This window comes from Diabrotica virgifera, chromosome 5 (assembly GCF_917563875.1).
Source record: "Diabrotica virgifera virgifera chromosome 5, PGI_DIABVI_V3a".
Taxonomy (NCBI): domain Eukaryota; kingdom Metazoa; phylum Arthropoda; class Insecta; order Coleoptera; family Chrysomelidae; genus Diabrotica; species Diabrotica virgifera.
Genome location: NC_065447.1, coordinates 169,055,203 through 169,080,252, shown reverse-complemented (window position 1 = coordinate 169,080,252; position 25,050 = coordinate 169,055,203). Strand labels below are relative to the sequence as shown.

Genomic DNA, 25,050 nt, shown 5'->3' with positions numbered 1-25,050 from the left:
TATATATTGTTGTGATCTTGATTATTGATATGAGATAATATTTTTATATGTCATTTAATTTAATCAATGCATTAATAATAATCTAATTAATTTACCAGATCACATATCAATATGTTTTCAATCTCAGGGCTTTTTATAAAATTAATTACTTACATACGTGGCTTCTAAATATTTCTTAATGGTTCCTAATCGGGATAGGAAAGAAAAGAGTAAAATAATAACACATATGGGTTACAATTGTAATCAAAATATTGTTTATTTTATTTAAATGGCAATCACTGCTTAATATTTGCTATATCTTATTATTCTTAAACATAACATTTACACATGGGAATCTTATTTCCTTTTGATTTCCAATTGAAAGTTTTTATTAACATTTAACTATTATGATTTATTAGCAACAATTCTATTTAAGTTTGATGAAGCTTTTCTGATATTATTGATTATGTTTCTTCAATTTTAAATGTGGTATTTACTACGAAAAACCCATACATTCATGTCCAAACAAATGAGACTGACCTTTTTCTGGTGCACTGAGACTGTCTTCACACAAGACCCGTTTCCTGCTATCCTTGGCTGCAATCAAAACCTCGTCCTGGCTTCCAGTAATGTTCTCCTCTGAAACTAGCTCGTATAGCTCTCGTTTCCTGCTTCTGTCGTGATGCTGTGTTCTACCTTTTTCGAAACTGCAATCAGCTACCGGGAACTCTTGGCTCAAGGAGGTTCTTTTACTCTCAACCTGGCCTACCTCTCGTTCTACGATAGATACTCCACACTCACGGAACTACACCTGGCTTTCTCACTCTCCGTACACTACCGTCTACTACTCGACTTCACTTCTCGACAGCTCAAAACATTCTGCTCTCTATTTGTCATTCATTCCCCTACTTTCTAAATATCCCTTCCAGATTCACAAATCAAAATTCCACCACCAACTCTCATTCGCAGTATTCCTCAAAACCAATTTTTAAACTTTCTAAATATGCTTAATGGATTTCAAAGAAAATAGTTAATTCCCATTCTAAAATTACTTTCTACTATATACAAATTTTAATGACCTATTCTCTATTTCCACTTAGTCTTATTTAGCATCGGCTAATGATCGATCCTTCCGCGAACAAACATAATTACCTATTATCGATTTCACTTGAGTCTTATTTAATCACTTCTTAAAATTAAATATAACAATTTGTTGTATACAGGTTGTTCTAAATTTATATGCCCGTGGTTGAGAAAATTGAAAATATTTTATATTAAATTGAATTTTGTCTATAATTATCAAATTTTAATTTTCATATCAAATAGAAATATAACAATATATATATATATATATATATATATATATATATATATATATATATATGCAGTCAAAAACCATTTTAAAGGAAATTTGAAGGACGATAAAACCACATTGATCACATCAATTCAGAATCTATAGTTTTTAAAAGGTAAAAGGTTAAAAGGTACAAGAACGCTGATACTAAATAGCAGTTGAGTTCACGAGTCTTTACCCGTGCGTCATCATTTAAAGCATATGGAATAAGTCGATGATAAGTCGGAAATTGAAATTTACTAAACGCAACAGCAAGTGACAGTAAGTAGTTACTGCTCCTATCACCGGTTAAAATTTGAGTTATCAAATGTGTTTTATCTCGCCAAGTATTGATGACGCACGGGTAAAGACTCGTGGACTAAAGTGTACTTTGTGAAATCTTTGACAGTTTTTATGCTACAATAATCAAAATTTTTGTCAAAAAAACTTCATTTTTGTAGCTTAAAGTTTCATCGGTTTAAAACTTATTTGTGAAAAAATTTGGTAATTTTTTGATGATGACAGTAAAATTCTCATGTTAGTGTATGATAGTTCTCTGTATGATATACACTGAATTTCGAAATCATAACAATAATCTTAGACAAGGCGAAAACGGCGGGTTCGTTGGAAAAATATTCCCATGGGATTTTTTTTGCATAATCACATTCGTGAGACTCCACAGAATAAGGTTCAAGAAGTCGCCCACGTGAAAAGTGGTCCAAATTTTTTTAACAATTTTTTTAATCAAATTGCAAAAATCAATATTTTCGACCAGGGCAAACTTTTTTTAGGTTTTTTGGACCAATCTGGACAAAAAAGGTCTCTTATAATTATTTTATTATTAAGCTGTTATTTTTAAGTAATAATAATGAGCGCCATGCACGTATTAGGCGGCCATCAATGGTGAGTGCGAGAGAGATGCCATTCCGGCAGTCAATGGTGCATTTTCGCATTACTCGCACTCACATTTACATACGCGTCAATACGATCTTACCGCTCATTGTTAATAATTAAAAATAACAGCTTAGTAATAAATTAATGACACAAATTTCTTCAGGATCATGTAGAGGGGGCTTGAAACATTGATTTAGTCACTTCCTGACTTTCATGATAATAATTTTTAACCGATTTAAGTCTTAAAAATGGTCATATTCGCGTTTTTCAAATTCTAAATTGCTTATAACTCGAAAATGATCAACTTTAGCGAAAAATTACAAGAGACCTTTTTTATCCAGAATTAGTATTGTAAGAAGAGAATATATTCTCAAGAGAATATTCTCAAGAATGAGAATATTCTCGGCGAGAATTTTCTATTCTGGACGAGAACTATCTTCAAGTTCAAGGTTATTGAAACTAGAAAAAAAAAGCAATAAAAATGTTTGTCTCTAAAAGGAAACAAATGGCAATACATTCAATTCATTTGGCAGTGAATATATTGGGTCCTAAGTTTAATGGTGTTCATTTAAGCAGAGAAGAACAAGTTGAGAGAACTTGAGTTTATAGATAATTTAGTAACTTTAAAATATGGTGATAACTCGGCTGAAATAATGGCTGATTTGGCACTTTATCGGTCTAAGGAGGGATTTTTTGGAAAACCGTACGTTGTAAAATTAATTGAAAAACTCGACCCAATGATATGCTGGAAAGGTACATGTTTCGGAACAAAATTAACTAAAATAGCAGTTGATACATTAAGCATGCCTTCATCCAGTGCAGCGACGGAAACAAGTTTCAGTACTTATGGTTTTATCCACTCCTCTAAAAGAAACCGGCTTACTGCTGAACGGGTTGGTAAGGTAACTTTTATTGCTCACAATTTAAAATTGTTAGAGGAAGACCAATCCATGACTGAGCTGGCGACTCATGAAAAACAAAATCCCAGAACTTCTCATCAGTACATTGAAATGCAGAATGTAGATGACCAGGAAGAGCTAATGATAGAAATAGATTCTAAATCTGAAGCCTCATCTTTTTCAGATTAGATCACCACATCCATTATTTGCTGTTAAGAAGAAAATTTCATTTTTTATCAAACAAATTTCGTGTTTTCTGTTGTTTTGCATTTTTTATATAGAGAACACTGTTGTTTCGTCTCATAATTTTGTATATAATTTCATGATTTTTAATACCCTATTTCATCTTTAATAATATCCCTAAGCGCGTCATAGGGTTCATGCTTAGAAAATTCTCCATATCGAGAATATTCTCAAGAATATTCTCCGATTTTTCATTCTCGAGAATTTTCCAACACTATCCAGAATGGTCCAAAAAACCTAAAAAAAATTGTCCGGGCCGAAAATATTAATTTTTGCAATTTCATTAAAGAAATTGTTAAAAAAAATTTGGACCACTTTTCGCGTGGGCGACTTCTTGAACCTTATTCTGGGGAGTCTCACGAATGTGATTATGCAAAAAAATCCCATGTGAATATTTTTTCCAACGAACCCGCCGTTTTCGCATTGTCTAAGATTATTGTTATTATTTCGAAATTAGTGCAAAAATGTATAGGGATTAACATAAAATTGGCTTAAAGAAGCAGGTTTTGAAAAACTTGACTTTTATTTCATTTTATGGGGTTTTAGAACAAGCAAAACTTTTTATCAAGAATGAAATTTTTCGCTAAAATTGAAAATAAAAAAGTTTTTCCTCTTGGGCACCCCATCCGTGGACACACTGTATATGAGGACAGAATTACAAATTTAATATCAAATGGACCTTATACCAAATTAACAAAGGATCCAACGAAGACATTGGAAAACAAGATATTATATAGAACTGTATTCAAGTTTAAAAATGATTTAACATATTATCAAGGAAAATTAAATACACCTTATTACAGTAAGACACCAAATTTTTATTAGTCCAGAAAGCCACTGCGCATCCGCTAGGAAAAATATTCTTATTCGGATTTTTTGCACAATCTTACTCAAAAAGGACCCCTTTTAACAAATTTGCATGTTGCCAGGACCAAAACTTGGTCAAAAATTTTTTAAACGTTTTTTTTTGTTTTTTTTCTAAAATTATTTTTTTTTGCATGGAACAAAATTTTTTTAGATTTTTTGGATCATTCCAAACAGAAAAGGTCTTTAGTGACTTTTCTCTAAAGTTGATAGTTTTTGACATATACGCGATTAAAAATTGGAAAATTGCGAAATCGGCCAATTTTAACCCTCAAAAACTATGTGAAAAACTGAAAATTTGAATGTTGCCAAGGTAGGTAGATATTCTTTAAACATCGATTGATGAAATCCCGAAGAGTTTTTTTGCAATACAATATTCAAAACTCCTTTGTTTTTTAATTGCTAATCAAGCGTGCGCGATACTATTTTCCACCGTTGCATGTGTATGCAGTATGGTGCAAATGAAAGGAATAAATTCGTTATTTCGTAAACCGGCGACTTTAAGGAAAAATACCGAAACAGGTCGATTTTTATTTTTAAGTTATGATATTGTGACATATATAATATACTAGTGACGTCATCCATCTGGGCGTGATGACGTAATCGATGATTTTTTTAAATGAGAATAGGGGTCGTGTGCTAGCTCATTTGAAAGGTTCTTCAATTCTCTATTCAGTAATATAAACATTTATATAATTATTTATACAGGGTGTCCAATAATTTAATTTTTTTGTCAATTTGCCAAATGATTTAATTTAATAAAAAATTTTTGGACACCCTGTATAAATAATTATGTACATAGATAAAAAAGATCAAGGCAGGTTTTGTTTATATTTGATTCAAAGTTGGACCACCATCTCCATATAGCTATTTCAGCATCCTTATGCCTCATCGGTGAAGCTCAGAAGTCTCAACTCTGAAGGAAATACAAACAATTCTGCCAATTTAAGGCAAACCATCGCAATGCAATGAACCCACCTCTGAGACGCAATTCAGCGACATCTCTCGTATTACGAGGAAAACAACGAAAAGCCCCAGATGCAAAGTTTACTACCTTTTAAACAATTAGAATAATTGAAATAAAAATATAATAAACAATATTTTAAATCCAAGACTTTTCGTTAATAAACTGCTTTCTGGCTGCATCCCATATCTCCGGATTTTACAATATATAATCACAAGAGACGACGAAAGTAGGAGAAAGCAAATAGAGGACGCTTAGGCCACGCATTTACCTTCCCTTCGTCAAGGAAAAGGACCGAAAGACAGTTTCTAAATACTCAAACTGAGTGAAAATGAATTATGTACATGTTTATATTACTGGATAGAGAATTGAAGAACCTTTCAAATGAGCCAGCACACAACCCCTACTCTCATTTAAAAAAATCATCGATTACGTCATCACGCCCAGATGGATGACGTCACTAGTACACTATATATGCCACAATATCATAACTTAAAAATAAAAACCGACCTGTTTTGGGATTTTTCCTTAAAGTCACCGGTTTACGAAATAACGAATTTATTCCTTTCATTTGCACCATACTGTATACACATGCAACGGTGGAAAATAGTGTCGCGCACGCTTGATTGGCAATTAAAAAACAAAGGGGTTTTTGATATTATATTGCAAAAAACTCTTTGGGATTTCATCAATCGATGTTTAAAGAATATCTACTTACCTTGGCAACATTCAAATTTTCAGTTTTTCACATAGTTTTTGAGGGTTAAAAATGGCCGATTTCGCAATTTTTCAATTTTTAATCGCTTACATGTCAAAAACTATCAACTTTAGAGAAAAGTCACTAAAAACCTTTTCTGTTTGGAATGATCCAAAAAACCTAAAAAAAATTTGTTCCATGCAAAAAAATAATTTTAGGAAAAAAACAAAAAAAAACGTTTAAAAATTTTTTGACCAACTTTTGGTCCTGGCAACATGCAAATTTGTTAAAAGGGGTCCTTTTTGAGTAAGATTGTGCAAAAAATCTTAATTAGAATATTTTTCCTAGCGGATGCGCAGTAGCTTTCTGGACTATATGGAATACTGAAAATTATTCCCAATTAGAATAGTAAATTTTGTAAGCAGTTTAGTGCTAATTTTAGCCTCATATTTTATGTTGTATTTATATACATATATATAGTTACTACATATATTGACAATTCCAACATATTTTATGTAATAACTATTATTTGTGAAATAGATTATTTAGTTTACTAATATCATGTTTTTAGCTGCCACTGTAGATCTTAGTGATGGGAAATTATTAACCAACAAGAAGAAGTTTGAAAGACTTAGGTCATGTCTGCAAGTTTTAGAAAAGTTTACAGTGTTGGTATCCTGGGAACCACCAGATGAAGAAATATGTCCATCTTCGATTGCTAAATTCTTTGTGGATCTTGGTTACAGGGTGAAAGAATATAGAGCCACGAATTATTTCCACAAAATCAATACGAAAGTTTTCAGTCCAAATCTTGAGAGTGATGATGAATTTGATACTTTGGAGTTTGTGGAGTGGTTGGGAATGGTCATGCTTGGTTGTAACTTGAAGCGAGATCGAACGAACTATTTATCTAGTTATATAGCAGATATTGAGGATAAAAAGGAACAACAAGTTAGTTGTTTGCAATTAAAAGGGTTTTTCTCATCTAATGATGTAAAACAGATCATTGAAAAGACTATGTAAGTACTAAGTAGTATAATGTTGATGTTGATGTTTGATTGTATTAAAATTATCTTAGATATATAAACCAAGAGGACTTGGTTTATAACTACGGTTTAATATTTCCCAGATCTTGTCACGTGGCGCATGATCAAAGACTGTTTCCAAGTCCTCAAAACAGAGAAACAACTTACTGTTATGCTCTAGGGCTTTTTCTGATAGCTGTTTCACCGCGAATATGAGATCGGTTGTACCTCTCTTCTTCTTCTTTTGCCACTCCTGACCTTGTTTACAGCTGACCTAAAGAGTTCATTAGTGGTGCAGCCAAACCACTCTCTCAAATTCCGCAACCATGATATTCTTATACGGCCTGGAGTTTGGTTTCCTTCTTTTCCTTGCATTATATTTTGAAGCAATGCGTATTTATGTCCTCTCATCAGGTGACCCAAATATTTGAGTTTTCTTCGTGTTATCGTTAACAAAATTTCTATGTTTTTTCCTAACCTTCATATTTCTTCAAAGTTTGTGACTCTATCAACCCAACTTATCTTCAACATTCGACGTTAGCACCACATCTCGAAATTATCAATATTTTTTATGTTGTTCTGTTTGATGAGTCCAGGCCTCAAGCGGCATTGACTGGCATCCAGTGTAGCCTCGATATTTTCTCTAAGTTTTTTCTCTAGTAATATTTCGTAAATTTACTAGCAACTACCAGCAATGCTATTCCCTGTAGTTAGAAAGTTAGATCATTTATGTTTATCACCCTTTTTATGTAATGGAAGAATTGTTGCAAGAGCCCAATCTCTAGGTATGCATCCGGTATGCCAACAGATCCTTGTTCTCCAGATCTTCCATAGTAGTCTTGTCGCCAGTGGTGTACAACGGCCTCCTTAATTCAGATGGACTTACCCAAGTTTTTTTTATGTATTTTGACCCGTAGAACACGAATTTTTTTGGGTAACAGTCGATCCGGATGTCGATAAGATTGTTATAAACAAAGAACTAGAGGAATCACATAACAGCGATTTTTCGCAAAACAAAACATTTTTTGTATTTTTTGGGTGATTCTCAGCTAAAAATGATCTTACAAGTTTTTTCGTAGGATGCATAGTTTTCGACATAAACGCGGTTAAACTTTAAAAAAATCGAAAAATTGCAATTTTTGAACCCGAACAACTTTTGATCAAAAAATAAAATAGCAATTCTGCTTACCGCATTTGAAAGTCCATGTCAAATTCTATCGGTTTTGATTATTTTCATTGCTAAAAATTCATTTTTTTATTGTTAAACAAAGCTATAAACACATAGTGCTTGAATGATGTTTTCGTTTCATTTATCATTTGAAATCGAACGAGTAGGCGCGCATACAGACAATTTCTACGTAGATTACGTACATTAAAACGCATGCATTGGGCACGGGAAACTCTATGTGTTTATAGCTTTGTTTAACAATAAAAATAATAATTTTTAGCAATGCAAATAATCAAAACCGGTAGAATTTGACTTGAACTTTCAAATGCGGTAAGCAGAATTGGTATTTTATTTTTTAATCAAAAGTTATTGGGGTTCAAAAATTGCACTTTTTCGATTTTTTTAAAGTTCGACCGCGTTTATCTCGAAAACTGTGCATCCTACGAAAAAACTTTTAAGACCTTTTTTTGCTGAGAATCGCCCAAAAAATACAAAAAAATGTTTTGTTTTGCGAAAAATCGCGGTTATGTAATTCCTCAAGTTCTTTGTTTATAACAATCTTATCGACATACGGATCAACTGTTACCCAAAAAATTCATGTTCTACGGGTCAAAATACATAAAAAAACTTGGGTAAGTCCATCTGAATTAAGGAGGCCGTTGTACCCCCCTGGCGACAGGACTACAGTAGGTAATAATATTGTAATCCTTCTCCTTCCGTAAATTTAATTAGTCCAGCCTTAATATTATCGTGTCCTGCAGCCTTACCATTTTTTAATTTTAAAATGCTTTCCTGAATTCTTCGTATGTTATGTCATCATCATCTTGCTGTTCATTAAAATATTAAAATTGTACCTATTAGTATGTACTGAAAACCGAACAAGTAACACACTGATTGTTATCAGATGTGTCTTACCTTAGAAGTCGAATATCTTTAGTATTAAGTTGTATGTATGTGAAGGGAGTTGTGGAGTTAGAACATGCCTCTTTGTCATATACTGTTCCTATTAAAAGTTTCTGCCACTAATTGTTTTTAATTAAACAAATTATTTAAACGAAACGCACTTTATGTCCACGTCTGACTTGTTTCAATCACAAAATTTTAGTTTACTGTTCTAACTGGGAAATAGGCCACAATTTTACTTAAAAATGATTTTATTGACGTTTCGACTTCCACCTCAGACGTGGTTATCAAAATACAAAATAATAATAAATTAATTTGTTTAAAATGTTGCTTAGTAAAAAAATTCTTCTAATTCTAAAAATTCTGACTCATTCATATCGGCAAATCAGACATACACTGGGGTGCAAAATTAACCGGACACCTTAAAAATGGGTCAGTTTTGATGTCTCAAATTTCCTGAACCTGCTGTCCGATTTAAGTGATTTTTTTAATATATTATAGCCTTGTTCTTTAGCAATATCGCTGTAATAGTATTGTTGTTAAACAGTTAAATTTTCATTGTATACCGGGTGTACTAATCAAACTGTGTTTTTTTTCTCAAAGTTCACTGTTATTAAATAACATAACATCGTTGCGATTGAGACCGTATTGTGTGTAGTACAGTCGTATTGTTCGCTTCCGTTCTGTAATCGTTCGTAAATCTATTCAGATTTTGTGTTTGCGTGTTTTTTGTCTACGTAATGGCAACAAAACGTAAAAATTTTGTAGTGACAATGGAAAATAAACTAGAAGCATTAGGTAGAATTGATAAAGGTGTAATTGATACGTAATTTAGATGTGTACTGTGCATATATATTTCATGTTATTTCAATTATAACGGAGTTTATTTGTAAGTATACCGTATTTTATTAATTTTTACCATTTTCTCCGGCTAACCCGGATTTTCGATAACCTGGATCGGCCGCGGTCCCGATTCATCTGAGTTAACGAGGTTCCACTGTATGTACATATTATATTATACACTGTATGTGTCGCCTACCCGTATACTGAGGTCACGAGCCGCCGATGTACTATCCCGACATTGTAAGTATTTGTTCTTACATTCAGTTTACTCTCAAAACTAACACCAAACTCCGATTTTATATGTATGTTATTTTAAATTATAAATAATATTAATAATATATTTAGATATATATTATTTATAATTTAAAATAACATAACATACATATAAAATCGGAATTTGGTGTTAGTTTTGAGAGTAAATTGAATGTAAGACCAAATACTTACAATGTCCGGATAGTAGCATGAGGTTTTTCCTGGTTTTTCCTCGTGATTTACTGTGGAATCACTAACACGTGAATTTTACTGTCACCATTGCATGTGACATATCACATTTATGATTTTTTTGTGACGGATACGTTGATTTCATGTAATCGAATGAACTATCTTTCAATAAAGTGGTCCCAGGAACGCAACTCATAAATATTGGCAATGTAATTTTAAACTCTTCTACTTAAAATGTATAATACGAGTATATGTCTGAATTGCCGAGATGAATGAGTCGGATTAAATTAAATTATTAGAAGAATTTTTTACTAAGCAACAACATTTTTTGGTTATTTTATTAATATTTTGTATTGTGATAACGACGTCGCAAGTTGGAGTCTAAACGTCAATAAAATCATTTTTTAAGTTAAATTGGGACTTATTTCCCAGTTAGAATAGTAAATTACATATAGACCAGGGCGGATCTGTGAAAAAACGTGTATTTTTTTATGTGCGAGGTGGCATTCGGATTTTTGCAGATAAAGTTAGGTGACAACTTCAACAATAATAATTGACTTATGCTCCTTCTCAAATATGCCCGGAACATTAATAAAAAAATTAAAAATTTCGAAAAACATCGATTTTTTTCTACTTTCTTTGCTTATAACTTTAAAACGATTCATTTTGGAACAAAGTCGTAGGGAAATAAAATAAAGATAATTGAATTTTGTGTGATAAATGACTGGTTAAAAATGTCTTAAATTATTACCCTTTCTGCAAAATAGCAATAAATACAAAATAAGGGGGCAAAATAAGCCTGTTTTTATTCAATGTGTTTCAACCACTTTGGTTGCACTTAGAACTTTCGTAATTCGCTTGGAAAACTCTTACAACATACTTAATCGTTCATCAAATTTCATTAAAATCGACCTGATAGATTTTGCAGAATAATTTTGCAATCTATTTTTTTTAAAGTTCAAATTTTTTAAAAACTTTCTGAAAAAAAGACCATTAGAAGTTTGCTAATTTTTTACATATAAAGAGGTTCTCTACCTATCTAATACACTTTACAGAATTAAAATCGGATTATTTAAGCGGCCTCAGCACTGTTTTAAACGTATAAACAATTTTTTGGCTTATAAACAAATACAGTGAGGCCGTTTGAGTTGCCATAAATTCATTTTCTCGAGAATAGGCGTCTCTGGAGATAAATCCCGAAACAGGTCGATTTTTATTGTTAAATTCTAATTTTTTGGTATACAGGGTGGTGAATCGGAAAACGGGCCATAGGATACTCAATGTAAAATTCTAAACTGTTGAATTTCTGCTTCCCTAATTATGTTACATCAAAAGTCATGAGAAGTTATTTGTAGAGGATTGAAATCTGTATTAGAAACAGAAGTTACAATTGTTCTACGATTTAAACACATTCCAAAATTTTGAAAAATATAATGTATTTACCGCAGTAGGTATGTGTGGGCATGTTAGGCCACACGTTATTATTTAACTGACAGTGAGCACATTATTGACTGAAGAAGATATCTTTATTATTAATACTTCTCCTTAACTAAAGGTATCTTATCAACTTTATTGTGTTTTAAACAGTAATTGATAAAATAAATAAAAAAATTGACAGTTCAAATTGTTAATATAATAAATTTATTGTCAACAAATGCAACCTTATACACATTATGGTATTGCGTGTGGCCTAACTTTGGCGTATTACTCTGAAAAATGTATTATATTTTTACAAAATTTTGAATAATTATTGTTCGTAGAACAATATTAACAGTTGTTTTCAATACAGATTTCAATTCTCTACAAATAGTTTCTTATGACTTTTGATGTAAAATAATTAGGGAAGCAGGAATTCAACAGTTTAGAATTTTACATTGAGTTTCCTATGGCCCGCTTTCCAATTCACCACCCGGTATACAGGTCCAGCAATATTTAAACGGATCATAGCCAATACATGTATTTCGGCTCTAGGCGGTTGGCCAACAAAATATTTTCAAATAATTATTATATTATAAAAGTACAATACCTCAGTCGACTACTGGATTCTGAACTAAGCTACGTAAATGCAAAAGCCCGCCTACATTTACCATTTCATTCTGTTTTAAATCAACCGAACGAGTCTAGAGGTGGGCTAATTTACGATAGTGATATTTTATTCATTGTGATTTTTGTCTGTAACTGAATCAGTCATTGTGAAAACAATACATGTTACAATGTGTAAACTTTTAAGGAAACGTAAAAATATTTTCATTAATAGTTGGATATTCCGAGATAATACAATATTTTAAAAGTGAGCACGTAAAGGTTGGAATAAATTCATTTTCTCGAGAATGGACGATTTTGGTAAAAAATCCCAAAACAGGTCAATTTTTATTTTCAAATTGCGACTTTTTGACATATGTATCATACTGGTGACGTCACCCATCTGTACGTGATGACGTCATCTATAATTTTTTTAAATGAGAATAGGGGTCGTGTGATAGCTTATTTGCAAGGTAATTCAATTCTCTATTCAGTAATATAAACATTAACTAATTATTTATACAGGGTGTCCAAAAATTTTTTTTTTTGAATTATGTAAATTTATTGACAAAAAGAAGAATTTGTGTAATATATTTAACTTAAAATACATTTTACTGCTGTCAGAAAAACAGGAAATAATGTTTATTTGACAAATAAATATTGTTTTTTGAATAAACTCAATATTAAAGCCGCCACCCACCTTCCTCTTAACAGTTTGAACATTTGATTTAAGCGAAAAGGAATGATTATTTTCCAAATAAACATTTTTTCTGTTTTCTGAGAACAGTAAAATGTATTTTGAACTAAATAAATTACATTCATCCTTCTTTTTATGTCAATAAATTTAATTCAAAACAATTTCTTTTGGACACCCTATATAAATAATTATGTAAATGTTTATATTACTGCATAGAGAATTAAATTACCTTTCAAATGAGCTATCACACGACCCCTATTCCCATTTAAAAAAATAATCGATGACGTCATCACGCCCAGATGGGTGACGTCACTAGTATGATATATATGACAAAAAGTCGTAATTTAAAAATAAAAATTGACGGGATTTTTTTCCAAAATTGTCCATTCTCGAGAAAATTAATTTATTCCAACCTTTACGTGCTCTCTGTATAAGTATTATGGGTTATAAATGAATCTTTCTGAAAAGCCAAAACAAGTTTAAGTGTTTATGTATATATTTATATGTAAATTTAATGGCGTTGAAAAGCGTCGTCATTTTACCCACTTAGATTGTTTTCGCAATGACCGATTCAATTGTGATTTAACAGAGCAACGAAATATTCGTATATTAAACTCCTAATAAAAACTGTTACCACTGTGGACCATCGTAAAATTCTACACGTATTATTATTTTGTTTAGGTCACTATTACAAAATTGGGTTTGCTATTAGAACGCATACCATGCCATTAGTGCCAAACAAAAATAGAAAAATTTAGTAGTTTATGGAACGTTTTTATATAAGTGGATGATAATTATGCATCATGCAATATTTGTAAGATAAAGCTGTCTTATCAAACTTAGAGAATGTAGAAAACAAAATTTTAATACATTAATATTAAAATAAAACATTTTGGATGCTTTGCACACACAATAAATAAACTTTATTGTGAACGATGGCTTAAAGGATGAGGAAATCAGCCACAATTTAACTTAAAAAAATGATTTTATTGACGTTTCAACTTCTACCTCAGATGTTGTTATCAAAAGTGATATAAGAAAATCATTAAAAATTTAACCAAAATAAAAAATACCATTAGCCACTTTAAAAAGAGTTCTACAAGCAACTGCTAAACTTTTAGATTTTGAAAAAATTCAGGAAACGGGAATCCTCTCAAATTACTGCAAGATGTTTCCACATGTTGTAATTCGACATTTTATATGTTGGAATGATTTATTCAGCTAGAAGAAATTGTTAAGGCTATTATAAGCATAACAAATATGTACGTAAACACTAGTTCAACAATGTATGAGTATTTTATTAAACTGTCGATAACTGTCGATTTCAACTTTTCTTGGCAGAATAAGGTTTCGACTAATTCCTTTTAAGGATCCAACAAATGCGGAAATAGCACAGAAAATAGAATCGCTCTTATTGCAGAAAAACTTGGAATGGAACAAAAAGATAAAGGATTTACGACTCAAATTTTATTAGAACATGAGAAAACATCTGCAGATCCGGATGATATTATGGGATCGCAGGATCAGCTACGAGGCACTATGACAAGCAGGGCAATAATAGAAATGCAAAGATTTAGGGAATGCGATCGGTTGCCGCGAAATGAAGATTCGTTAAAATGGCGGAGAGAAAATAAATATATTTTTTCCTTATCATGCACAAGTAGCTCAAGAACGAATTAGTGTCATTGGAACATCAGTGCCTTGCGAACGGTTATTTCCAAAGCTGGTCTAATTATTTCTGATTGAAGAACTCGAGTTAATTATAAAAAGGCTAAAAGGCTGCTATTCTGAAATTTTAATTTAAAAGTACCAAATAGTAACTAATAAGTATTTGTAGCAAATACTGGTATCTAAAATTTACTTTGTATTTCGTTTTTAAGAGGGTAGGCGCAAAATTTCGGGACAATGCTATTTAAATGCATTTATTTCTTTCGAATCCTAAGAAAACTAGTAAGTATTTTTGAAAAATTTAAAAGCAGAATAAAAAATTACATAATTACCGAGTGCTAAAAGTCCCTGAAAACTTCTATAATGTGTATTTTAATAAGTTACAGCGGTAAAAAGAAGAGAAAATTGAGTGTGATTTTTAATTTCAAATATCTCATTTAAATGACACTTTTTTATTCTAATGGACTTTCGGCCCTCGATAATAATGTAATTTTTCATTCCGCGTTTATATTTTTCAAAAATACTTATTATTTTCTTAAAATTCGAAAAAAATGAATGCATTGAGAAAGCATTGGCCCGAAATTTGGCGCCTATGCTCTTGTTAGATTTTCTAATAACAATTAAGACAATGAAAAAAACATGAAATTATTTATTAATGCAATATTATTTTCATTACAAAAACTACTTTTTGAATAAAATTGTTTCCTACCTAGACAAAATATTGCCTACCAAAATATTCCTACCTGTTGAATTTTTTTGAACATTTTTAATTAGGAGTTTAAAATACGACTATTTTGTTGCTCTGTTAAATCACAATCACAGGTAAAAATTACGATGGGTTACCGTTACATGATTGCAAATACTTCTAGCCCACCTCTAGGTCAGAATCAGGTATAAGAATTATTATACCACCGGTTCCTATTTAAGGGTCCGCCTCGCGATCGCGCCAAGGAATAGAACCGAACCGACCGGCGACCTGACTACATGCAGAAGGCGATTGCAGAATTTGCAGATCCTTCTAGCTTTTTGTGCATACGCGGTACGAATAGATTATTTTATTTTTATAAGTTTAAGTTTATGGATACGTACCTATTTAAAACATATTTTTTCACCTAAAATATTGTCTGAAGCTATTTCTTTGTGGCGTTTATGTAATTTATTATTCTAAATACGAAATAAGCCACAATTTAACTTAAAAAATTATTTTGTTAACTTTTATTTCGAACGTCATTATCAAAATACAAAATATTAATAATTTAAACAAAAATGTTGTTGCTTAGTAAAAAAAATCTTCTAATAATTGCCGATATGAATAAGTTAGAATAAATTATATTATTAGAAGAAATTTTTTTTACTAAGCAACAACATTTTTGTTTAATTTATTAATACTGCGTATTTTGACAACGACGTCCGGAGTGGAGGTCGAAACGTTAACAAAATCATTTTTTAAGTTAAATTGTGGCTTATTTCCCATTTAGAAAAATAAATTCCACAAACGCCACAAAAAAATAGCTTTAGAACAATATACATAATATTATGTATAATGCTAATCATCATTATCCATAAATAGATACACATGAAATATTTAGCACTATAAATATTAAAATAAATATTTTAGGTTAAATTATATGTTTTAAATACATATCCAAAAACTTATAAAAATAATAACCCATTCGTACCGCGTATCTGCAATCGCCTTGTCTGTGCATGTAGGTAGTGGGTTCGGTTCGGTTCTATTCCTTGGCGCGGTGCGGACCCTTAAGTCCGATTATGTACTTTCGGCTCATTCGGCTGGGCTCGCTATTTTAGTAAACTCCCAAAAAGAGAGATAGAAGTAGGAGGTTCTAGTTCAAAGATATTTTCTACATGCCAATGTTAATGTTGCTATGATTTCTGGTTTTAATGTCTGGAACTTTTATATTGGTCCACTATCTCAAATGCAGTTCAAACACTGTGTCTTAAAAAGCTATGTTCCATATTTCTTTAATTTATACTGTATATCATACTAGTGACGTCATCCATCTGGGCGTGATGACGTAATCGATGATTTTTTTAAATGAGAATAGGTGCCGTGTGATAGCTCAAATCGAAAGGGTGTTCAATTTTGTATTCACTAATATAAACATAATTATTTATACATGGTTTGAATTAAAAAAAAAATTTTGAATTAAAATAATTCTAATATTTAGATTACGTCATCACACCCAGATGGATGACGTCTTTAGTATGATATTTATGCCAAAAAATTATAATTTAAAAATAAAAATCGATCTGTTTCGGGATTTATCTCCAGAGTCGCCCATTCTCAAGAAAATGAATTTATTCCAACTCAAACGTCCTCACTGTATTTGTTTATGAGCCAAAACATTGTTTATAACTTTAAAACAGTGCTGAGGCCGCTTAAATAATCCGATTTTAATTCTATAAAGTGTATTAGATAGGTAGAGAACCTCTTTATATGTAAAAAAAAAATAGCAAACTTCTAAATGGTCTACTGTTTGTTCAGAAAGTTTTGAAAAAATTTGAACTTTTTAAAAAAAAATTAGATTGCAAAATTATTATGCAAAATCTATTGGTCGATTTTAATGAAATTTGATGGACGCTTTAAGTATGTCGTATAATAAGAATTTTCTAAACGAATGATGAAGGTTCTAAGTGCAACCAAAGTGCTTGAAAAACATTGAATAAAAACAGTCTTTTTTGCCCCCTTATTTTCTATTTATTGCTATTTTGCAGAAAGGGTAATAATTTAAAACATTTTAAACCAGTCGTATATTATACAAAATTCAATTAGTATTATTTTCTTTGTTCGTTGTCTACGACTTTGTTCCAAAATGAATCGTTTTAAAGTTATAAGCAATGAAAGTAGAAAAAAATCGATATTTTTCGAAATTTTTAAATATTTAAATTTTTTTATTAATGTTCCGGGCATATTTGAGAAGGAGCATAAGTCAATTATAATTATTGAAAAGCTCACCTAACTTTATCTGCAAAAATCCGAATGCCACCTCTCACATCCACCTCAAAACAGATCCGACCTGGTCTAATAAATGCCACAAAGAAATAGCTTCAGAACAATACAAATTTTAAGTGTTTTGTTGAACATAATGGGTGCGTTCGGACGACCACGCAACGGCTGGACAGCTGAGTAAGCGGTATTGTTTAGACGACACCACTAGAAGTCAGCCGCTGAGAGATTTAATAAGCTTTTCTTATCAGCGCTGAATAAATACAACCACTCAGCCGATTTCTGCTGACAGTCAGCCGCTGTGGTCGGCCGAACGCAACCATTATCTAGGAACGACACTAAAAACGTGTATGTTTTATTTTAGAAACGCATCTACTTGTTTAGACGATCAATGGACAGCAATATACGTACAAAGTTTTTCAGATTGTCCTGTTGCTTGGGGCGAAGAAGAACACCATTATTACACAAACGGAGACAACGGATATGTATTAGTTTTTAATAAAAATGGAAGTTTAGTTTATACACACAAGTGCTCTAGAAAAAGATATAAATAAAGAGAATAACAAAATTTAAGATTTTTTTTTTATTATCTCCCTTTATTGACAATCAGATATATTATGTAATACAAACATCTACAGTGCGCTGGAATAAGTGTTACCCCCCCCCCTTAATATGTAACTTATTTATTTGTAGCACATAAGCAAAACGCTCGGACAGGTCGATAGGAAAGTAGATCATGTGATAGCTCATTTAAAAGCGTTTGAAATACTGATTACAAAAATGTATAATACTTTAATCCTTTTTAAGAGCGTAGGCGCAAAATTTCGATCGAATTGTTTTTAAGCGCATTCATTTTTTTCTTATCCTGAGAAAACTAATAGGTATTTTTGAAAAATTTAAACGCAGAATAAAAGATTACATTATTACTGAGGGCTGAAAGTCCCTTAGAATAAACAAAAATTTCTTTTGAATGATATATTTGAAATTAAAAATCCGACTAAATTTTCTTTTTTTTTCACCCCTGTGACTTATTAAAATAATCATTATAGAAGTTCTCAGGGACTTTTGACCCTCGATAATACTGTAATATTTCATTCTGCGTTTAAATTTTTCAAAAATACTTATTAGTTTTCTCAGGATTCGAAAAAAATGTTTACTTACATTTCAAAATAATTTGACCGAAATTTTGCGCCTACGGTCTCAAAAAGGATTAAAGTATTATACATTTTTGTAATCAGTCTTTCAAAAGCTTTTAAATAAAGTGTCACATGATGTACTTTCCCATTTAAAAAAATCAAAGTTATCACTGCCACCTGAAGAGGGGCCGCGTAAAGTTCGAAACATTGATGCCATAATATACTATGATTATTTTAAAAATCGACCTGTCCGAGCGTTTTGCTTATGTGCTAAAAAGAAATAAGTAAATTAATTATTGTACAGGGTTATTCACTATATTTTGACCCCCTGTAAACTGCTTTATTTACAGAATTAGAAAAAATATATAATACAAAAATTATTCGATTTTTAAATTGTCATTTTTTGACATATATATCTTACTATTGACGTTAACCCACTTGGGTGTGATGACGTAATCGACTATTTTTTTAAATGAGAATAGGCGTCCTGTGCTAGCTCATTTGAAAGGTTTATCAATTCCCTATTCAGTAATATAAACACTAACATGATTATCTATACAGGGTGTCCAAAAAAATTTTTTAATTAAATTAATTGACACAAAAAGAAGAATGTATGTAATTCAAAATACATTCTACTGCTGTCAGAAAACAGAAGTAAATGTTTATTGAACAAATAAACATTACTTTCCACTTAAATTCAATGTTCAAGCTGCCACCCGTCTGCCTCTTAGCAGTTTGAACATTCAGTTTAAGCAAAAAGCAATGTTTATTTGTGCAATAAACTTTTATTTCTGTTTTCTAACAGCAGTAGAAGATATATATTTTGAATTAAATAAATTACATACATTCTTCTTTTTGTGTCAATTAATTTAATTAAAAAAAATTTTTTGGACACCCTGTATAAATAATTATCTTAATGTTTATATTACTGAATGGAGAATTAGATAACCTTTCAAGTGAGCTAGCACACGACCCCTATTCTCATTTAAAAAATAGTCGATTACGTCATTAGACCCAGATGGATGACGTCACTAGTATGATACAGTAGAACCCCGTAAATCCGAACCCCGCGAATCCGAACCAACGGAAAGTGAAAAAAATTTAAAAATTCAAGACAAAAACTTAAAAACATGTTTATTATACAGAGTAAAGCCAGAAACTTGGACAATGTAGGATTACTAGGACTTTGACATTTAAAATTTCTTAAAAATAAATATTATACTTTAATATATAGGTTTATAAAGGTTAAACACAAACTTACTTTGGTTCTCTTGTAGTCAACTTGAGTCCAAAAATATTGTCCACACTCTTGCCAGAACGTTTGGCTTCTCAAAATCACAATGAAAGCTTTGAACTACTAGTTAACTTTCGGATAATCCGAACAGGCTGTCCCCATAATTAGTTCGGATTTGCGGGGTTCTACTGTATATATGTCAAAAAATCATAATTAAATCAGTTTACGGGGGGGGGGGTGGTCAAAATATAGTGAATATCCTTGTACATGTGGTGGCGTGGAGAGGTAAACATCCAGCGATGTATCCTCAGTTATCTCTTAGGTCGGATGGCCAGCTTCTTCTGAGTCTTCTATTGTGGACAGGTTGTAGTAGTGGATGCAGTAATGGATTAGAGTGGTCTTCTAGTTTGTTGTGGTGTTTTCTCGAATGACTTTGTGTACCGGGTGTCCCAATAAGAATAGCTCTCGGCCAAATTAAAGGTAGTTAAAACTGTGTTTTACTGCTCAGTGTGCAGTTTCACAATCTTCTCCACATAAATGTTGAGGTGTTAAATGTCGTATCATATTCCAAACCATGAACCTAATTTTTCTTTTTTAAAGTTTGATTTCATAAGGTTTGTTCCAACACAACGAAAAACCGTCATGTAACGATCACGTTACTATAAAATAATACGTTCCACGCGTTATTTTGTTTACTGCGCAGGACGGTGATAGTTACACGACGGTTTTTCATTTCACCTACTATGATTTTACTCAATAGTGTTTGTTGGTATTTAAGAGTGTTATTGTAGTAAGATTTTCACTAGTTTTAAAATATATTAGTTTTTTAAACATGTGTAGTGGAATTCAAGAACAGATTAAAATGAAAAAAATTAAAGCACTCATGGGAGTGCCGACATAAGTGAAAACTTCTTATAGTACTTATATAAATTACGAGCTCAATGTTTTTCCCCATCTAACTATATTATATACGCATTGCATACGTTCTATGCTATTTATGAATACATACAGATAATATATACAGGGTGAGTCACCACTAACGGGACGGAAGATTACAGCGAAATGGTATAAGATTTGAAAAAAATTTAAATTGAATAGTTTGTAAGTTGATAAAAGCTACATTTTAAAATTATTTTGAAATATACAGGGTGTCCCAATAAATGGCGGCGTATCAAAGTTATATTTTTTCTTATGGAACACCCTATATTTTATTGCATTTTTTAATTTTCCTAAAAAAAATAAGGTGTAGTTTCATAAGGCTTCCTTATACCTATGTACAGAGTGTTCTGAGTTATGTTGACTTTTCTTAAAATGTAAAGTTTATTTTTTTTATGGCATAGACTTGGGTGTCATTTAGCCAGTCACAACTTTTTTTGTTCTCTGTTCATACATAAGGAAGAAATGTAAAGTTTTAAAAGAAGGCTTATTCTCAAGTTATTTAAGAAATTATAAAAATATTACTTTTACATCTAAATAGTTGGATATTGTTCGAATGTATTCCATGATTAATTATTACACATTTGTCTACAGGGTGTTCAAAATTTACAGTTTCATTATTGGAGTATTCAATGTGTCGTATGATGCTTATTTTAAATGGAACACCATGTATATTAATAAATAATTATACTAAACAAATTTACCTCTTTCAAATGGTATATAGATGTCCTATACCTAAGTGTCATAGTTTTTGCGTCATTTACAATTATTCAAATTCTTAATCTGTAAATCGATTTTAAAACAAAAGATGTAGTTAATTAATGTCGTTGTATGAAATTGTCAGTTTATTACAGTACGGTCTGGTAATTATCAAAACTATAAACATCCGTGTATGATATTCAATTTTTTTTTTACTTAAAAACGGCTTTGGCAGAGCCAATTACATTCAAATTTAATTGTTCCTAAAAATGAATAATCACGCTATCTATAAAAGAGTAGACATGCTACTTTGCATTGGGGAATATTTTTAAAACTGTCTCTTAGCTTCTAAAGTTTACGCTTAAAAGTATCCTGATAGAAGACAATCAAAAAGGACGTTTTTGAGGGATTTCTCGATAGATTCCGTGCTACTGGTAATGTTGCATAGGTACGAAAAGTTAAATAAAAATAAACCAATTATTTTTGATGACGTCAACGAACTTGATGTCCTGCTTTCTGTTACGGAAAACCCAAATACTAGTACGAGAAAAATTTCGGGCCACTTGGAAATCAGTCAAACGAGTGTATGTAGAATACATGAGAAAAACCACTATCATCCGTATAAAACTCAACCACACCAGCATTAGACAGAACAGGAACGTTTAACTTTTCGTTTATAGACTTTAGAATTTGGAGATCACGATTTTTTTTAAGAATGTATTGTGTACTGACGAATCTACCTACTTTTCATAATAATCGTCTAGTTAATAGACATAGCTTTCATTTTATTATGATACAGTAAACAAACATTTTACTGTTGATCGCCAACACCGATGAAGTGTTAATGTTTGGGGCAGTATTCTGAGCGAGTACGTTATCGATCCATATTTTTTTGGCGAAAAGCTGAATTTAGTGAACCTATGGTTAGTATAATCATTGATTAATATACATGGTGTTCTAATAAAATAACGATCATATTATGCTACATTGAATAATCCAGTAATGAAACGGTAAATTTTAAACACCCTGTAAATAAATGTGTAATAATCAATCATAGAATGCATTAGTTATAAGATAATTACCAGACCGTATTGTCATAGAATGACAATTTCATACAATGACATTAGGTTAACTTCATCTTTTGTTTTAAAATCGATTTACAGATTAAGAATTTAAATAATTGTAAATTACGCCAAAACTATAAGACCTAGGTATAAAACATCCATATACCATTCTAAAGAGGTAAATTTGTTTAGTATAAATGTTTATAAATGCATGGTGTTCTATTTAAAATAAGCATCATATGACACATTGAATACTTCAATAATGAAACCGTAAATTTTGAACACCCTGTAGACAAATGTGTAATAATTAATCATGGAATACATTCAAACAATATCCAGCTATTTAGATGTAAAAGCAATATTTTTATAATTTCTTAAATAACTTGAGAATAAGCCTTCTTTTAAAACTTTACATTTTAAGAAAAGTCAACATAACTCAGAACACTCTGTACATAGGTATAGGGAAGCTTTATGAAACTATACCTTATTTTTTGCGGACAATTAAAAAATGCAATGAAATACACGGTGTTCCATAAGAAAAATTGTAACTTTGATACGCCGCCATTTATAGGGACACCCTGTATATTTCAAAATAATTTTAAAATGTAGCTTTTATCAACTTACAAACTATTAATTTAAAAAAATTTTCAAATCTTTTACCATTTCGCTGTAATCTTCCGTCCCGTTAGTGGTGACTCACCCTGTATACGTACGAGATTTAGTTCGGCAAAGTGATGACGGTTGCAAACTCAATACTTTTTCCCATCTAAAAAGTTCTCAACGCCCGTAAAGAAGTTTTTACTTCAAAAATTTATTTCGTCGAAGCAATGACGGTCGCTAGTTTAATACTGTTTCCCCATCTAAAAAGTGCACAACCTCCCTAAAGAAGTTTTCACTTCAAAAATTTATGTCGTTGAAGCAATGACGGTCGCTAATTTAATACTTTTTCCCCATCGAAAAAGTGCAAAACGTCGCTAAAGCAGTTTTCACATAAAAAATTATTTTGTCGAAGCCATGACGGTCACTAAGTCAATACTTTTTTCCTATCTAAAATGGGCACAACGTTTCTACAGAAGTTTTCACTTCAAAAATTTATTTCGCCGAAGCGATGACGGTCGCTAATTTAATACTTTTTCCTCATCTAAAAAATGCACAACGCCACTAAAGAACTTTTCACTTCAAAAATGTATTTCGTCGAAGCAATGACGGTCGCTAATTCAATACTTTTTCCCCATCTAGAAAGTGCACAACGTCCTTAAAGAAGTGTTCACTTCAAAAATTTATTCCGTCGAAGCAATGACGGTCGCTAATGCAATACTCTTTCCCCATCTAAAAAGTGCACAACGTCCTTAAAGAGGTGTTCACTTCAGAAATTTATTTCGTCGAAGCAATGACGGTCGCTAATTCAATACTTTTTTTCCCATCTAAAAAGTGCACAACGTCCCTAAAGAAGTTTTCACTTCAATAATCTTACTATTATTATACGTACATTATAATAATATACGTACAAAATTTATTTCGTCGAAGCGATGACTGTCGCGAAATCAAACCTTTTTCCCCATCCCAAAATAGATTTTACATTTATTTTAAGTTTAAATACCTACTACTACACAATTTATATATACATATACATAATAAATATACGTACAAAATTTATTTCGCCGAATAGATGACGGTCGCGAAATAAATCCTTTTTCCCCATCCAAAAATAGGTTTTACATTTATTTTAAATTTAAATACTTATAATACAATTTATGTATACATAGATACACATAATATAGATACGTACAAAATTTATTTCGCCGAAGAAATGACGGTCGCGAAATAAATCCTTTTCCCACATCCTAAAATAGGTTTTACATTTTAAATTTAAATACTTCTATACAATTTATATATACATACACATAATATACCTATACTTATATGTACAAAATATATAGCATAAGCGATGACGGTCGCAATGACGGTCGCGAATTCAATGGTTTTCCCCTATCCAAAAATCGCACAACGTCCCTAAAGAAGTTTTCACTTCAAAAATTTGAAAAGACTGATAAGTTTTGTAAACACTTTGTATGACAAATGAAAGAATGGGAAAAGAAAAGTATTTGTGAAGTCCCCATATGCTGTTCTAGATGTTTTTTTAAGTTTTACATATCTATTATAAAAAAATTTCAACGTCCGATCAAGTTTTTGTAACTGCATAAGGAATGTTTTCAATTCAAAAATGGGATTCCTCTATAGTGGTACTTTAAACTATTGACTGAACTAGAAATTTAAATAATTTTACACGCTTCAAAAATACTTTTCTTTTCCCATTCTTTCATTTGATTAAAATGAAGCCTTAGTTTGAAAAGATTAAAAATAAAACTACAA

At 31.2% G+C, this 25,050-nt stretch overlaps 1 protein-coding gene across 1 annotated transcript in view; it reads left to right on the top strand.

The window, feature by feature from the left end:
* LOC126884545 (ribonuclease P protein subunit p40-like) overlaps positions 1 to 18,181 on the top strand; it is a 55,931-nt gene extending 37,750 nt beyond the window's left edge. Inside the window, exons 4-5 of the mRNA XM_050650500.1 lie at positions 6,445 to 6,892; positions 17,973 to 18,181. Of these exons, the coding sequence (XP_050506457.1) occupies positions 6,445 to 6,892; positions 17,973 to 18,162 (638 nt within the window). The 3' untranslated portion in view covers positions 18,163 to 18,181. The remainder of the gene's footprint in view (positions 1 to 6,444; positions 6,893 to 17,972) is intronic.
* Positions 18,182 to 25,050: the final 6,869 nt, after the last annotated feature.